This window comes from Misgurnus anguillicaudatus, chromosome 24, assembly GCF_027580225.2.
Source record: "Misgurnus anguillicaudatus chromosome 24, ASM2758022v2, whole genome shotgun sequence".
Lineage (NCBI taxonomy): Eukaryota > Metazoa > Chordata > Actinopteri > Cypriniformes > Cobitidae > Misgurnus > Misgurnus anguillicaudatus.
The window spans coordinates 11,771,759-11,790,297 of record NC_073360.2 but is presented as its reverse complement, the minus strand read 5'-3'; the positions used below and the strand labels follow the sequence as shown (position 1 = coordinate 11,790,297).

Here is an 18,539-nt window from a genome sequence, read left to right as displayed (position 1 = left end):
AATCTAGTAGTAAATAAGCACAGACAGTACTGTACCTGTCCTGTTTGGTAGTGACGAGCAAACTGGTTGATCACGCGATAATCTGTCGCAAAGTATTCCATTAAAATAGAAGGGACCTCCGCAAAATCTGTTGAACATCGTGTTCCTAAAACGAGAAAGGGGAAATAAATCCTGAAATATTACTGTATACACTTATCTATAAACTAATAAAAAATAGGGATGTTAAACTGACCCATCAGTTTCAACTGTATGCTGTTTATATATACAAGTATTGTAAAACACTAGCCAAATAAAGGTCAGCATGGCTTAATATTAAAGCCTTAAAAATGTGATCATGCAAGTGTTCGCAGGCTTGTTTGAGGTCACACAAGGGTTCTCAAACTGGGACCCCCAGAACATTTCAAAGAAGAAAAATGAAAAATTTAGGTTTTTATTTTAGTTTTATCTTCAATTTCTTACTACATAGATTCCAACAAATTTTATACTCAGGGTTCCCACACCTTAGTTACTGTAACTTCCAATTCAATGACCTTTCAAGGACTATCCAGGTCCAATACCCTCAAATTCAAGGACTAAATGTGGGGACACATTTCAAGTGAGAGCAAGGTTACATCGTGTTACCTTTTAAGATACATTGTTACAGTTTCCTTTCTAGGGAACTAGCGCTGCGTCACTGCTGTGACACTTTTGGGACGCCTCCGGGGGTAAGTGTGTCTGAATGTGTATATCAAATTCAACCAATGATGAGGCTTAACGACAAAGACAGGGTGACGCAGGAGCCAGGAAGTATATCGCTATCTGAAATATTACCAATGGCGGCGTTACAGGGACGCAGAAAGTATGGCAAGGGAGACCCAGCGTCTCGTTCCCTTCTAAGGGAACAACAGTTACATAAATAACCCGAGACGTTTTCAAGTATGAAACACAACTATGCAAAAAATCATTTTGGTATGAATCAACATTCGCATACAGAAGATATAAGCATTTAAAGCGTGTGCTTAAAAAGTCTAGATATTATCCTACACAAGGAATATGGATTTTTTTTCCAGAAAACTTCTTGCATAAAATAGATTCAAGCACTTTCAATGACCTGTATCTATGCATGTATATTTTCAAAAACTTCCCAGGGCCTTGAATTTCCCCCCAGATTCACAAACTTTCAAGGATTTCGTGCATTTGCTTTGTATCTTTCTTATTGCAGTCCCCTTTATCTCACTCACTGGGGTTCATCATCTTTGGGGGTCCTTGATATCACAGCTTGAAAACCCCTGATCTAGAATATATATATATTTCCAGGTAATGCTAAGGAGCACAACAAAAGCTTGATATTTTGTGATCACGGCCGTACCCGTCACATGCTGGTAGCGTGTGCGTCCCAGCATGGAGTGCATGGCGTGGCCCATCTCGTGAAAAAGGTTCTCCATCATCCCCGGACTGAGCAGCGTGGGAGCGGAGCGTGTGGGGTGAGGAAGGTTCAGCATCAGAACCACCACAGGCAACTGATACTGGCCATCATCCAATCGCCGCCCGCCACGGATGGTGAAATGGCAGTCCTGAAAGAAGGAAAAATCATCCTAATGATTAAAAAAGTAGGGGAGTTACACGTCAAAATTTATGATCATCATTAAAATGAATACCAATAGTCCGATATGCTTACCAAGTAAATAGACACTAAAAATGTTCATACTGTGTGTGCTATTTGTTAATGCTTCCTCCCATACTAGCTTAATATGCAGAGAAAAAATGTTAACTTAATATACCTTTAAAAAGTTATTTCTATAAAATTGTAGAGACGTTTAAAAAAATTATAAAAATTTTTATGCATTGCCTCATCCAATGGTATAAGTTTGGGGGTGGGAGTTTCCGTTTATCTGACCAATGGAAAACAGGGGAGTGTTTGGCAATCCTCTTTAAAAACTTTAGTTTTGCATTTCTGTTTTGATAGTGGCACTAAAATTACAAAATTGCCCCATAACATACATTACAAATTAGCAAAACCAATTACATTTTTTCCCTCAAACAAATACGTTTAAATAGATAAAATAAGTAAGTACTACCTGGTGAGGTTTGTCTGTCCTGTAGAAGAAGTCACAGTAGATGTATCCCAGCAACCCCTCTGTTTCATGCACGACAGCCTGAGGGCACAATTCAAAACAGCATGTGACTTTCAAAGGAAATGATCTCAAGTTATCCTGAGAGACCTAAGGATAAGCTCTCAAGACCACAAGGTAATGGGAGATTTGGGTAATGAATCAAACATAGAGTGATTCCAGCACAAAACTGTGACCTCACCAGCTTACGAACATCTTCGTTCCACACTTCTCCCACACTGGGCTCCTCGGCCAGCAACGACACACCAAACAACCGAGTAAAAACACTGTTCAGACCTTCCATACACGCTCCCAGTGAAAAATACGGACTGTACAGACTTGGCTCAATGTTAAATCTACCAAGACAAAACATATACATGTTATTAAAAGATTAAATTAATGATATGTCTTCAATGGAACACAAAAGGACGAATATTAAGAACGTATAGTCTTAGTCAATTTTTCAACACTTTCCTCCATATACTGATGGTGAGTAGTAACCATTTACGTACATTTTATCTTTAAGTACATCTTTCACCTCCTATTTTTTCTAGTGCTGGGCAAAGATTTATCTGGATTAATCGCATACAAAATGAAAAAGATTTTTGAATAATATATAATAATAATAAAAAGTATTTGTTGTGTCATATACTTATTTGTATTTTTATATATTCTATATTCTAAATATAAATTTTAAAAATTAAACTTTTTTTTTTTTTAAATATATACATAAAAAACACACTCACCTAAAGGATTATTAGGAACACCATACTAATACTGTGTTTGACCCCCTTTCGCCTTCAGAACTGCCTTAATTCTGCGTGGCATTGATTCAACAAGGTGCTGAAAGCATTCTTTAGAAATGTTGGCTCATATTGATAGGATAGCATCTTGCAGTTGATGGAGATTTGTGGGATGCACATCCAGGGCACGAAGCTCCCGTTCCACCACATCCCAAAGATGCTCCATTGAGTTGAGATCTGGTGACTGTGGGGGCCATTTTAGTACAGTGAACTCATTGTCATGTTCAAGAAACCAATTTGAAATGATTCGAGCTTTGTGACATGTTGCATTATCCTGCTAGAAGTAGCCATCAGAGGATGAGTACATGGTGGTCATAAAGGGATGGACATGGTCAGAAACAATGCTCAGGTAGGCTGTGGCATTTAAACGATGCCCAATTGGCACTAAGGGGCCTAAAGTGTGCCAAGAAAACATCCCTCATACCATAACACCACCACCAGCAGCCTGCACAGTGGTAACAAGGCATGATGGATTCATGTTCTCATTCTGTTTATGCCAAATTCTGACTCTACCATCTGAATGTCTCAACAGAAATCGAGACTCGACAGACCAGGCAACATTTTTCCAGTCTTCAACTGTCCAATTTTGGTGAGCTTGTGCAAATTGTAGCCTCTTTTTCCTATTTGTAGTGGAGATGAATGGTACCATGTGGGGTCTTCTGCTGTTGTAGCCCATCCGCATCAAGGTTGTGCGTGTTGTGGCTTCACAAATGCTTTGCTGCATACCTCGGTTGTAACGAGTGGTTATTTCAGTCAAAGTTGCTCTTCTATCAGCTTGAATCAGTCGGCTCATTCTCCTCTGACCTCTAGCATCAACAAGGCATTTTCGCCCACAGGACTGCCGCATACTGGATGTTTTTCCCTTTTCACACCATTCTTTGTAAACCCTAGAAATGGTTGTGCGTGAAAATCCCAGTAACTGAGCAGATTGTGAAATACTCAGACCGGCCCGTCTGGCACCAACAACCATGCCACGCTCAAAATTGCTTAAATCATCTTTCTTTCCCATTCTGACATTCAGTTTGGAGTTCAGGAGATTGTCTTGACCAGGACCACACCCCTAAATGCATTGAAGCAACTGCCATGTGATTGGTTGATTAGATAATTGCATTAAAGAGAAATTGAACAGATGTTCCTAATAATCCTTTAGGTGAGTGTGTTTATATATGTGTGTGTATGTATGTATGTATGTATGTATATTTACACACAGTACACAAATATATATCATGCAAAAATGCTTTTATTTTTTCACGTCTCTTACCTTTCAGCACGAATAACACCACTGAAGTACGGATGGTCCCATGGCATTAATTCCTACAAAGCAAAAGATTTAAATTAATTCCCATTTAAACACACTTGCTATTATTAATACACTTTTAAGATTGTACATTAATCAAAGCAATGAGAAAATGTTTAATTAATAAGGCTTACTGTATTTCTGGGGTTAAGTTTTGTCTTCATGTCCCTCATCATTTTAAAATCATTTTTTGTCCTAAAGTGACCCAAAACATCCACTTAATTACTACTGTACATTTCTCAACAATTAACAAACCACTCAAAGCCTACTGGCACAGAGGCATAAACTACTGTAGGCAACAGTGACACCTAGTGGTGAAAGACAAAATTATATCCACAATAATAAAAAATATAATGTTATGGTTAAGTCTTAATATTTACCACAATATGGGGTGGTTTCCCAGACAGGGTTTAGATTAATCCAGGACTAGGCCTTAGTTATATCAGGATATTTAAGGTTTTTTTTACAAACAAACCTTGCAAAAAACAAAACTGGTGTGCATAAGGCAAAACAATGACAAAAAAAAAAAAATAATAATAATAATTATATATATATATATATATATATATATATATATATATATATATATATATATATATATATATATAAAAAATAAACTATTAAATATATATTTTGCCAGAAAAGTACAAGGAGGAGAGAGGTATGGGATTGGCAAATGACTACAAGCCGGGAATCAAACTTGGGTCGCCGAAAGTGCGAAAGCACCACATGTCGGAGCGCTGCCCACAACACCATTGGCTCCGACTGATCCTGATAAATGTTAAGATAGATCAGTGCAAGGTGTTTTACAAATAATGAAAAGAGGGTTCACCTGTCTGATAATTTCTCTGTCAGCAGCTGTAAGAAATTCATGACCGATTCTGTGTAGATACAAAACTTGTCTTAAGCTCACGCATTCATCAAAAGCAAGGTATTTTAATGTAAATAAATGAGAAATAAAACTTACCTGGGCTTTTGGCCATGGTTCCTTTTAAGGCTCTATGTGCATAAGATTCATAACCAACCAATCGAGCGAGTTTATCTCTGGATGTCAAGAGCTCCTCGAGTATGTGCATCACGTTTGCATTCGGATAGAGAAAAATTTTATATGCAACCTCCCTGACCTGAAACAAATGTGCACAAACTCATTACAACAGGAGAGCGGGAATCAGAGTTTCTTCTGTGTTGACATACTTTTAAGTGGAAAAGAAACAGAGAAAAGAGTATGGGCTCATGTAAAATGCATAAATGTAATGAATAAAATGTAATTTAATGTTGTCTATGTTTAATAAAGGTGTTGGCAATGTAACTTGCTGAAATAAACAGTTGTACTGTATTTGGCAAAGTATTTTACTGTACCAGGTCATCAGGCACATCAGCATGCAGGCCTCCGATCTGAATATATTTTCCATCTTTTGTGAAGTGTTGGTGAATGTGTTCAGGAATAACTCGCTTCTCTATTCTGTTTGGCACGTGGCAGCCCATGAGAAACTGATTGCTCAGATCCAAAAGCTTAACATTCAGATTCACAGCCTCTTTCCTCTGTAAAACAAACAAGTCATGTGTAAAGACACTCGATGGTCAATTTAATCAAGAAGCACAAGCAGATTTATATTCTGACCTTCTTTTTATCCAGATGTATCCCACTTATCTCAAAGTCAAACATGAACAGTTCAGCTACTCTTCTGCATCAATGAAATAAAAAACGCATGAAAACTTTATATGGCCAGTAGAAATATCAGCATTGTTTTATGTAAAATCGTTCATGCAAGATCTTAGTGTATAAAGGCATGCAGGTAGTAACAATGAAATACATTTTATTTAAATCATACCTTGTTTCTGGGTCCAGTTTGGCCATAACCTCTTCATTATCTAAAAGGTCCTTTAAACTTTGAAACAATTCAACATTTGTATTGAGCCTGCGGGACAAATACACACAAACATCAGCTTTCTGGAGAAATGCTTAGCTTAAGCCAGGACTAGGCCTTAGATTAATTAGGATATTAACTAGTTTTAACAAACATGCATTCCTAAAAACATGCATCACGTGCATTTTAAGGCAAAACAAAGAGCACTTATGTTTTTTAAGATGCATCAAGTTGTTTTCAGTTTGGACAGCTCTTACATTTATTTTAGTCTGGGACTAGTCTAATCCCTGTCCCATACAGTAAAGTACACTGACCTCTCCACCATAGTACCAATCTTTATACAAGTCTTCTCTGCAGCTTCTCGATACGATGGGTCAGGGTGTGCTACTTTAATAAAGTCTGCCTGCAAATTTCAAAAGGCATCTTAAAATCACATACCCTTAAAGTCACACTAACGCATTTAAATAAATTAGTAAATATCCGTGAACTTGTTTACAAGGTCTGCCACTCGGCACAGGGTGTCCGATAGTTTGTCGAAAGTCTCAACGGTCTCGACTCCTGGTGGACAGCTGCAGGCTTTCTGTACCAGATGCTCCGTCTCCTGTAGGGCTCTGTCCTGGATTACGTCGAACCCTTCCACCGAGCTGAGCTCCGGGACAGCAAACAACCCCTGACAAAAACATTAAAATAAAATATATCATATTGAACATGTAGTGTGCATTACAACCCTAATTAAAACAACAATAAAACCACCACAGAAATTCTAATGGATTTAATGGTTATAATAAATTGTATAGTTTTTTTGTGTGAAAATATTATGGTTGTTTTGATGGGATGGTATCTCTCACACCATTAACACCACTAATTCCAACAGGAATAAGACATTTTATAATGGTTTTAATGGCAAACAGCTGATGGTTAAAAATGGTATTTGAACATAAACCATTTGTATTGGGTTTCATTCAGCAGGGTATTTAAAGGTCAACCAAACTGATATCAAACAGATGTATGTGTGTTGTTAATAAGGTTACATACCACATTTTGTTGAAAGAGATCCAGTCCCCTCTGGACTTTGGCATTGAAAGCAGCTCCTACAGGTGACCAGGTGGTCACCGTCCTGCAGATTTTCAATGTTGTGCCATGCTTAAGCAAACACACCAGCGGTCTGTACACTGACATTACCGATCAAATCTATACAATAAACTATACTTGACTATTCATAACCAGCACAACGGAAAACATGTATAAATGCTGACAAACGGACCTGTACTACAGTCAAAAACTTTTAACGATTTAAAGAAGAGGCATGTCTTGCCCCTTCCAATGACAGCGTGCAAGTCAACAACACATATATATTGTGTTTTCATGACAGCACTTTCGACATTCAAGTATAAGAATATATAAATAAATAATATATAAAAAACATGATTTATATTAATATTATATATATATAAAAAAGTCAAATGTATAATATATAAATAGATGTGTGGTTCACACAAAATTACTAAAGTATATACAACACCGAATATCAAAATACTTTTATTTTGAAGCAAGAAGCGGTGCAGAACACTAGAACAGGGTTCTGGCTAGAAAGGCTACAGCTACGGCCAAATCTCGCGAGATGTTGGGTTCAGGGTTAGGATTTGGGGTACGATTAGGATGAAAAACAGCGGTTCTGGCTAGATAGGATACAGACACGGCATAAATCCCGTGAAGTGTTGGGTTTAGGGTTAGGTTTGGGGGTAGGATTAGGATGAAAACAGCGTTCATCTTGCGAGTTCTCACGAGATTTTGTCCGTAGCAGCTGTATCCCTTCTACCCACAACCGCAGAACAGAGCAAATACGCAGCGCATATTGTGCGTGTTGTGTCGCGCAGTGTCGTCAGAATCTCTGCTGCCGCACTGTACACAGTCACATGACAGCCGGACAGTCGCTAATGGAGCTTTTTCACGATCAAACTTTTCTTTGGGTTTGTTTTTATCGAAGCGATGGGCAGCGGGGGGATTTTTGACGGCCTGTGATCTACGGTGATATGTCAGGTTGGTTTTATATTATTTCACAACACGCAAACTCCAAGTGTAAACACGATTGTGTTACGATGTTATGCAATGCCAGTTTCCCTATACCACACTGCCTACTAGCTTCCTACTTAAATGTTGTTGTCGTATAAATGTCCAATGTTATGTCATATTTGCATGTAACGTTACCGTAGGATAGTTGCGTTTTGCTTATTCATACCATTAGTTGAAAAACAAATGTTTGCACAGGTGCTCAATGCACATTTTGGCAAATGTTGACAGTACGTACAACTTTGTGTGAACTTTGTGGTTAGTCATCAACTAAAAACATGATATCATAATAATGCATATATTAATTTAGCATAGTCGTGCTTCTCTATAAAATCTCAATAGGTGTTGAGCTACAGTAGACATGACGTCACCCGAATGTAACTTGATGCCTCTGTTACTGTATTTTTACTTGGTTAGACAGTTTTTTTGTTTGTTGTCATTTAGCTAAAGCCCTGCGTTATGTCTGTGGATGGCCCCCGGACCTCTGTCTTCACCTTTCAGTCTGCTGTACACAGCCATCATGTTCTCCGCTCGCTGGATGAGCTGAGACAGAAGGAGATCTTGTGTGATGTGAATGTGGAAGTGGAGAGCAGAAGCTTTCGTGCACACTCTTCAGTTCTGGCTTCCTGCAGTGACTATTTTTACACCAGATTGGCAAACCACAGCCGGCCAAACTTCACTGTCAACTTACCCGATGAGGTAACACTTTAAAAAAAAAATGTTTAAGAGCTATTCCAGTGTTATAGATGTGACATTTTTAGTCAGAATTAAATTAGAATTCAATATATTGAACCATCTGTTTATATTTTTCTAAACCCCTGACGATAGTCTAATGGAGAAAGGACTGCTTTTTAAAGAACAAATAAAATGTATTTTATTTATATTTTGTGTGCGCATTTATAAGGTTGAAACAACATTATGGATGTGACATTTCTCTGTTATTGTTACAATTCAGAAAGCTGCATGTTTAAAACATGTTTAAAAAGCCAAACAAAGACCTTCCGCTGGTATTTAAGCCACCAAACGTTGACATCCAATATCTCAGCATGGTTAAAAACCTTTGGTAAAACTTGACATTTGCATGGAATTGCTCTTGAAGGGACACTCCACTTTTTTTGGAAATATGCTAATTTTCCAGCTTCCCTAGGGTTAAACATTTGATTTTTGCCGTTTTGGAGTTCATTCGGCTGATCTCCGGGTCTGGCGGTATCACTTTTAGCATAGCTTAGCATAATCCATTGAATCTGATTAGACCATTAGCATTGCGCTAAAAAAATGTAAGTGAATCGTGTACAAAGACCGATGGAATATTAAAAGTTGTGATTTTCTCGGCAAATATGGCTAGGAACTATACTCTCATTCTGGTGTAATAATCAAGGACTTTGCTGCTGTAACATGGCTGCAGCAGGCACAAAAATATTACGCAGCACCTGAAAATAGTCCCCTGCTATTGAAAGTAACCAAGGGGACTATTTTTGGGCAGTGCGTTATATCACTACGCCTGCTGCAGCCATGTTACGGCAGCAAAGTCCTTGATTATTACGCCAGAATGAGAGTACAGTCCTAACCACACGATGAAACTACAGAAGAGTCAAGTTTTAAGTAGAAAAAATATCAAAACTCTTTGGTTATTTTTTAGCACGATGCTAATGGTCTAATTAGATTCAATGGATTATGCTAAGCTATGCTAAAAGTGGTAACGCCAGACTCGGAGATCAGCTGAATGGATTCCAAAATGGTAAAAATCAAATGTTTAACTCTAGGGGAGCTGGAAAAATGGCATATTTTCAAAAAAAAGTGGAGTGTCCCTTTAAGCTGTCATAAGATGCTATATAATGATATATAATATACTTTTATAAATGATGTCTATAAAGTTTACAGTCAAAATTGGTCCTAGTGACATTCTTAACCCCAATTCCTACTAGACTACTTTGCACTTTAGCGGTTCACATTATTACTAAGAATGTTTGTATTCCTAAATTTTGATCAGGTTTTAAAAGCCACATAGGGGTACTGTAGTAGCAGAATAAAAAAGGTTATGCTTTTAAAATCTTGCTAGCAGTTAAATTATTTATAGTCACAATAAAACGGAAGTAGCGGTTGCCTTATTTTCCCCATTGTGACGTAATTCAAGTGAAACGGCTTTTGAAATGAGGAAAAAGGTAGTGCGGGACTTCAGTTTGTCCATCGAGAATTAATTGGATAGCTGGAAATTGGGTCAGGTTGCTGTTTGCTCCGATCATTTTCCTAGTCCCACCCTCTCGCCGTTCCTCGTGACTGAAAGATATAATTTCAAGAAGGGTAGGAGATTTGTGTTTTTGACTAAAGATTATGAGGGCACATGATTTTTTTTTTTTAATGAAGCTCACAGATAAGTCATTTGTGAGCTTCATTGTTAAGTTATTTAAAGTCTCAATGAAATGGAAGTAGCAATTGCCTTATTTTCCCCATCGTGACGTAATCCGAGTGAAACAGCTTTTGAAATGAGGAAAATGTTGAAATGTTTTTGACTAAAGATTATGAGGGAACATGACGGATAAGTCATTTGTACAAAAATAGCACACTATTCCAAAAAATATATAAAAATACTTCAATTTCATTGTGACGTTAAAGGCACAATATGTACGATTTTTGCAATAATCTATCCCAAAACTACTATAAAAATGTTATATATTTTATAAATTGAATTAAAATAATCTACCAAAAAACCTGAATTATGTTGTCATGCAATATTTATGAATGGATAATTCATTTTTTAAGGTCACCGTGGAAGGATTTGAGCCCCTGCTGCAGTTTGCCTACACCGCAAAGCTTCACTTTACTAAAGAAAACATCCTTGAGATCCACAGATGCGCTAAACTTCTGGGATTTCATAACCTTGATAAAAGCTGCTTTGAGTTCCTCATCCCAAAGCTGTCAGATGGTGAAACAACCACACGAGAGTTGAACCAAAAAGATGAGAATCAATCATCACAGGAAAAATCTCAAGCCGCCTTCGGGAACAACAGCCCTGGTGACCAAAACCCTAATACTGGAAAAGATAACGTACCTGAAGTTGAACCCACTCCTTCCACAGAATGTCCAAAAAATTGTCCCACCATCTCAAATGACACAGAAATGCAGTTAAATTTATCCCCGCTTTATCCCAAAAGCACTTCATACCACATTGGTGAAGGACAGGATCAGTTTTGCCTGCAAAACTGTGGCCCACAGTTGTCTTCTACTTCTGTGGAACCCGGTGAAGTTTGTCCATTCCTGTCCATTTCACGCCCTGGTGACAATGAGAAACTGCATTCTGCTACAGCCGGCTGTGGTGGAGACATTTTAGCAATGGAGGAAGAACTCCAAAAGGAACTAGCAATGGATGGGAATTGCGTTCCTACTGAACCTTCTACTGATAAAGACCTAAACCTACCAAGTATCACAGAGTCCGACTTTGGACAACATGAAAGGGATCTAACTGACTGCGCCCATCTATGTCCTCTGAATTGTGCGGATTCAAGAAGTGTTTTAGATAGCATTGCCAGTGCCGGAAACCTAGGCAGCGATGGTGCCGATGCCAGCCAAGTCTTTGATTCCCCTGAACAAGCATTCCCAAATCTTCCCTCTAAAGACGGCAGCGCCGAACGGAGCACGGTTGAGAGGGAAGTGGCTGAGCATCTAGCAAAGGGTTTTTGGCCCGATTTGAGCTCCACACTGGCAGAGCAGCTACCGTTGGACTCCATTGATCAGTCGGGTGCTGGAAACAACTCGGACTTTCACTGGTTGAAGCATCTGGATCTAGGTGCTGCGCCTGATGACTGTCCTTTCCTGAGGGACTTGAGCTCCAATGAAGGACAGACCTGTAGAGGAGACAGTCTGTCCAAAGAGGACACCGGAGACAGTTCCTGCGTTTCCCCCTTTAACTCGAGGGAAGATTCAGAGTGTGAATCGGATGAAGACTGCGCGCAGTGTAGTAGCTCCGAACAAGTGCAAGAGGTGAGCATGTTTGCACTCATTGAGGGCATCGAGATGCGACTGATGTTTAGATCAAATAAATGTACAGTTGACTGTTTATGAAGTTGGAAATAACAATGGATGGTCTCTCTCGGCTTCAATTTGTTTGAACACAAGTCATTAATTTGACTGTGTTGTCTAATTTTTCACTTTGTCATGCACAGTCACAGTAACTTGTGCTATACAGAGAAAAATAATACGTATACCTTTTTTGAAAGGTATAGGTGTACATTAAAGGAGGGACATCTCTAGGGACCTAAGAAATACTTTTGATCTTATAGCAAGTGAGCTAACATTTCAGGACACCTTATAGACCTTCCTTGATAGTCCTTGACTTGCATGACTTAACCCTTGTGCATTGTTCAAATTTACTACCATCCACCAAATTAAACGGCTATAAAAATGTATCAGATGAATATTTTTTCCAATTTTTTTTACATGAATCTGTTAATCAACCTCAGTACTGATCAAAACTACCAAATCTTCACAAAAATTCCATGATTTTAAATCTTTAATTACCAAGTTTATAAGTGGTATCAATGATTTGGGGAAAAAAAAACACAAAATGACAGATTTTCAATATAAAAAGTGATTGTAACATGGATTTTTTAAAACCTTTTTCACAGTCTTGTGCATGTCAAAGATTAGTAAAAACATTGGTTTGAAGCATTTTTAGTTTTTGTGTAGCATCAGTTTTTATTTTTTTCTCCCTCATTTATTGTTAGTGGCTGTTTTTGCCCCATTGACTTCCTTTATAACCACATTTTTTGATTGCAGAGCTATGACACCTTTTTATCATGCATTTTGAATGTTGGTGTTTCTTCCTTTTGCTAAGAGGACACATTTGTCATTTTTACTGTTGATCACCATGCGGCACCATTAACCCTTTAGTAGCCCTGTGCAAAAACGAAGCTTAATTTCTGGCTTGTACGTTGTGTTTAACTCCATAATAAAAGCATATTTGTGTGTGCGTGCATGCAAAAAAGATTTTCGGTAAAAATCTTCTCTGCATCAGATTTCTGAACATCTTCTATTATGAACACAAAAACTACTTCAAATGAACTGGACAATACACACACACACACACACACACACACACACACACACACACACACACACACACACACACACACACACACACACACACACACACACACACACACACACACACACAATATAATAATATGCTTTTATTATGAAGTTATACTCCATATAACACATAATAATATGCTTTTATTATGAAGTTATACTCCATATAACTCAATGTGCAAGCCAGAAATTAAGCTTTGCACTGATATTACATTTTAAAATTTCGGCAATTTTTCTATCTAAATAGTCATTAGACACAGCATTATTCACATCGTTGTCTTCTTCCCAGGTGGATCTGCCATTCCCTGTGGAGCAAATTTCAAGCATGACCCGTAGAGCGTTCCTGCAGATGTTGAAACAGCAGCATCTGACCCCAGAACAGCTGGAGTTTGTTCAGGATGTGAGACGACGTAGTAAGAACCGCGTGGCCGCACAGCGCTGTCGAAAGAGAAAGTTGGACTGTATCTACAGGCTGGAGGGAGACATTAAAAAGCTGGTGTGTGTGTTTATTATTTACGTGAGATTGTGTAAATGCATTAAAGGTGCAGTGTGTAGATTTTAGCACCATCTAGCAGTGAGATTGTGAATTACTGACGGCTCAGTCCATCGTTTACTGAATCGCATAAAGTAGCTGCCAAAGGACAAACATGTCAGTGTCTAAGACAAAATACAATAGTGACAAAAAGAGCAGTTTGTCTGTTTAGGGCTACTGTAGAAACATGGCGGCACAAAATGGCGACTTCCATGTAAGGGGACCCGCGGTGTATGTAGATAAAAACGTCTCATTCTAAGGTAATAAAAACAATACTGTTCATTTTGTAAGGTCTTTGTACACCACTGATAATATAGTTACGTGTATTATATTGCATTTCTGTCATTAGATGTTTTTAAAATTTACACACTGCACCTTTAAAGGCGGAAGATTTTCCCGAATTTTTTAAAAGAATCGCCCCTCCACTTTAAAAAAAATAAAATGCACATGCGCAACACTCTACCTGCTCTATAGAGGGAACACCGATTAAACATGTGCACGAGAGAGAGAGCATGCACGAGCCTAGTCGAGTAGAGACTTTGCGTGGGAAGCCCAACCTGTGCTTTTAGCGGAAGCCCAACCTGTGCTTTTAGCGCACGCCAGCGTGTGAAATATTCTCCCAAAAACACTCTGGGCTTGTTTCTTTCTGCAGAGGCCTTTATCTTCTTGTCATACAATTCGTAGACACTTTTTCTCTTGTGACATTTTGAAAAAACACGATGAGAACGCGAGCTTCAATGAATGGCTGAAACCGTAGCCCACCACACATATACACCTGAAAGTGCGCATGTGCAGAAAGCGAACCTAGAGACGAGCACATAAGACGGCCTTACGTAAACATATCATCAGAATGATTGACAACTGGGATGACCAATCCACCCAGAAAAATAAAGTCTTAAGCTATACGTTTAAAAAGACATTACCTTGTCACATTGTGTTTGGGTATATCAGTGCACATGGGTAGGGGTATATAGCACGCAGCATTTGTCATTTTGATACATTTAGCTTTTTGCAAACATAACACAGTTTCTATACATCTTGAATCTGTCACTACGGCTGCACGTTATTGAAGAAAAATATGATATGCGATACGATAATGCTTAAAGTGTGTAAAATCAATTCAAATTTAATTTAAACATTCTTAAAAACTGAAAACGATATAACCAATATACTAACATCACATTCCTACTCAGAAAATAATGCATCAATGCATCGACCTTAAGCTTTGTCTACGCATAACTTCCTAAAGTATGAAAATCATTTAGTTATTGCAAACCATTGCTATGCATATTGCAATATGCACAGCTGCGTTATTTCTGTGTATCTTGCAGCCCTACAAAGTGTCAGATACAAAATTAGATACGAAAGATGCAAAACAGATACAAAACTATCTCTGTGAAAGTTGCAATCCACAATAATAGTGTGTAGTTAGATGCTTACTAGCATACAAGCCCACCCCAAGATACTCCTGCAACCACATACCAATGCCCTGACACATTTATTTTCTTATGAAAATTTTACAAATGTAGACAGATTTGTTTGTGTATTATCTTCCAGGTAACAATCTATTATCTAGAAATTTTATTTTTCATACACTAAAAATACAACCCTAAAATGTATCTTCTCATGTTTCTGTGTCCATCAGAGGAGCGAGAAGGAGAGGCTACTTGAAGATCGCAACCAGCTGAAGTTCAGCATGGAGGAACTGCGTCAGAACCTCTCAGGCTTACGTCAGAGCCTCTGCATGGACGCCTCGGCACAGTCCGAGCAGCTGCAGGCGCTGGCCAGGTACGTCTGCTCTGACTGCCCCACATCTGTGCTCCTCACCCCGATAGCCTCTCCCAGCCTGGCCGGTCCAGACCGGGAAGCCCAAGCCAACACCTGCCTGGACGCCTTTCTCACAGAGGAACTTTCAGACGGTGCAGCACAAGTACTCGATTCATCCTCCACCTTCATACAAGATGGCGTAAAGAGTGCTGTCACACAACCCGCAGCTCCGTAATATACCATCAGAGTAAAGCGGCGTGTGATGGGTCCGATTTTTCATTTTACTCAGGAGCTTAGACATCGGCTACAGTTTTAAGCATGATCCACGTACGTAGTACGTAAATGGATCCAAATTTGCACTTTTACCAGGAGTTTTGTATGGATATGCTCATACTTTCATTCTCGGATTTATTTCTATAGTGCTTTTCACAAGTTTGCATTGTTGCATTACGCTATTGATTCACAATATGCCTGATTTTTCGGAGAACTCTTAGCATTACTGTAGCATTATTCATTTCTCTTATGGTGCCGCAATGGACAATCATTATAATCCCTTTGATTATGTTAGAGCAATATGTAATAGCATATAAACAAGTACATTCCAGTGTAGCCTTATACTGTACGTCTTTGGCATTACCGGCATGAAAATTGTATATTAATATATGCATCTCTGTTTTTTTTAGGTATTCATATATGCATATGTATTTTGTCGTAGTTGTAACACAAGTAACCCAAGTGCCATGTAAGTTTACATGAATAATAATTAGGGTTTAAATACTTAAAAGCCTTTATTTCTTTATTTTCATTAAGGCCATGTTCCTAATTTTACCACTTATGACAATTTGACCATATTTACTTGTAATACATGTGGATAATGAAAACCAAAAGCTGTAGGCATTGTTTCCCAAACCATCTTTTAGGTCTGGTTAAGAAACGCATTTTGTATGAAAAGTGTCCTCTTTTTTTTTCTTGTTTTACAGAAATATGTCACCATCATGAGTAAGTAGTAGATTGTGAATCAGTGTTGACTTTTTAGCTTTGTCTCACTTAATAATAACTTTAATACACTTCCTGGTCCATATATATATAAATATATAAAAGTACAGTACTGTGCAAAAGTCTTTGGCCTCCATGCCAGAATTAGATTAGTTGTTTTTGCAATGTTATAGTGATCATATATAATTGTTTCTCAGTTTCTTTAATAAAATTCATCCAGAAAATACAGGAAATGTGTATATAGTATTAAAAACTGTATAAAAATGTAAACTGATTTGTCAAGTTTTTAGGGTAAACTCCCCTTACACTTGAGCAATAGCAGGAAACTGCAGGACCTCTTAAACCTAAACAAAATTAAATCCTAATTTCTAATTTTAAAGACTAAACACAGACGATGCCTAGTCCTGAAATTTTATTTTTTTATTTTACATATTTTTTATTGTACATATTTCCTGTATTTTCTGTTTGTATCTTAATAAAAAAAACAGGGATGCACGATATATCGGCAGACATATCGTTATCGGCCGATAACTGCTTATTTTTAATATTATCTGTTATCGGTCTGATAGCAAAATTAGGCCGATAAATGAAAGCCGATAATTTATGGATTATTTTGGTTTGTTGAACCACTTCACTTGCTCATTGCTGGCCATGTGAAGTTTTGATTGGTGCTTTCTGTGACATAGCACGAAGATGACACATGTTGCGGGCTTAAGAAGAGTATGCTGGTCTAGCGCAAAGACAAGATGTCCGTGGTCTGGGAATTTTTCATTGTGAAATTAATATGAATATTTATCGGCCTATATATATATCGGTTATCGGCCCCCAAATATAAAGAGTTATCGGTTATCGGTATCGGCCAAAATTTCCATATCGGTGCATCCCTATAAAAAAAAATGGATGGATGGACATTAAAACCTTTAAAACAACAAGTTTGGTGGTGGTGGCCTAAGACTTTTGCACAGTACTATATATATATATATAAACTTTTAGTGTTAGTGTTCATTGTATCGTCATTCACTGTTATATCTTTGAAACTTTTATTTTTTTTGTCTTTGTTTTAAGCCTGTAACCTAACTATTGTTATGTAAACCCTGAAAGCACTGTATCATTCCCTATTTGATTCTGATTTAGCCAATAAAATAACAAGCCAGTAATGTAAATTGTTTCCCTAAATATGTTCCCTGTGTGTACACATGACAATGATCTACAGTTAAAAAGTGGAAGATTTCAAGGCAGGCATGATACTTGTTATCAAGTATCTTGTTATAAGTATTAAACTTGTTAAAGTCTGTGTAAAGTCCCATATTAAATGTGTTATCAGTTTGTGTCACCACAGAAAAATGTGTTATTAACCACCCAGACAATGTTTAATAAATAAAAAAAGTACCACGCCCACTCGTGGGAAAGTTTTCTTGTCTCTGAACCATAGACTGTAAAAAATAGCTCTGAACTTTCAAATGCCGCGTTTCATCGAACGCACGTGCGTTTTCGCGGTTATGCGCCAAAACTAAACTTACTGTCCCTGTTTAATGGTTTGACTAGTGGCTAAACTGAACACTGGAACAAATACCTCATCACAAATAAGAGCCGGACAGTAACGGAATAAGTACAATTTTGAGGGATTTGTACTTTACTCGAGTATTAATTTTGAGGAGTACTCATGACTTTACTCAAATACATTTGAGAGGCAAATATTGTACTCTTTACTCCACTACATTTCTATCCATAGCCATGTACCCGTTACTTCAAAAAAAAAAAAAGGAAAAATCCCAGAAACCCTTAATTTGTTGTTTCCCTCTCCTCAAATGTCATTGGATTGTGAAGGCGCCACTGATTTGGACAGCCTATCAGCAATCACCTTCAGTTTTTGCCAAAGTCACCATGGTCAGATTTTTAAATAAGAGACAAAACCATGGACGAAACAATGGATGAAGACGCAGCAGGTCCATCCCGGGAATGTGCCAACCATTGGCCTCACCTCACCAGACTATTTCAATTTTCTAAACAAGTGATAGTTTTCGCTTTAAA

The 18,539-nt window shown here is 37.9% G+C and overlaps 2 protein-coding genes across 2 annotated transcripts in view; one reads left to right on the top strand and one right to left on the bottom strand.

The window, feature by feature from the left end:
- mipepa (mitochondrial intermediate peptidase a) overlaps positions 1-7,415 on the bottom strand; it is a 33,666-nt gene extending 26,251 nt beyond the window's left edge. Inside the window, exons 1-14 of the mRNA XM_055195982.2 lie at positions 7,094-7,415; positions 6,555-6,728; positions 6,373-6,461; positions 6,023-6,109; positions 5,812-5,875; positions 5,550-5,732; positions 5,158-5,314; positions 5,023-5,071; positions 4,325-4,385; positions 4,155-4,207; positions 2,293-2,446; positions 2,058-2,135; positions 1,349-1,553; positions 36-145 (exon numbers count right to left, since the gene is read on the bottom strand). Coding sequence (XP_055051957.2) covers positions 36-145; positions 1,349-1,553; positions 2,058-2,135; positions 2,293-2,446; positions 4,155-4,207; positions 4,325-4,385; positions 5,023-5,071; positions 5,158-5,314; positions 5,550-5,732; positions 5,812-5,875; positions 6,023-6,109; positions 6,373-6,461; positions 6,555-6,728; positions 7,094-7,237 — 1,608 coding nt within the window. The 5' untranslated portion in view covers positions 7,238-7,415. The remainder of the gene's footprint in view (positions 1-35; positions 146-1,348; positions 1,554-2,057; positions 2,136-2,292; positions 2,447-4,154; positions 4,208-4,324; positions 4,386-5,022; positions 5,072-5,157; positions 5,315-5,549; positions 5,733-5,811; positions 5,876-6,022; positions 6,110-6,372; positions 6,462-6,554; positions 6,729-7,093) is intronic.
- Positions 7,416-7,874: 459 nt separating this feature from the next.
- Positions 7,875-17,671, top strand: bach1a (BTB and CNC homology 1, basic leucine zipper transcription factor 1 a). The gene is made up of 5 exons (XM_055195983.2): positions 7,875-8,098; positions 8,573-8,827; positions 10,889-12,106; positions 13,503-13,709; positions 15,391-17,671. Exons 2-5 carry the CDS (start codon positions 8,588-8,590, stop codon positions 15,745-15,747), a joined length of 2,022 nt encoding a protein of 673 aa, XP_055051958.2. The 5' UTR covers positions 7,875-8,098; positions 8,573-8,587; the 3' UTR covers positions 15,748-17,671.
- Positions 17,672-18,539: the final 868 nt, after the last annotated feature.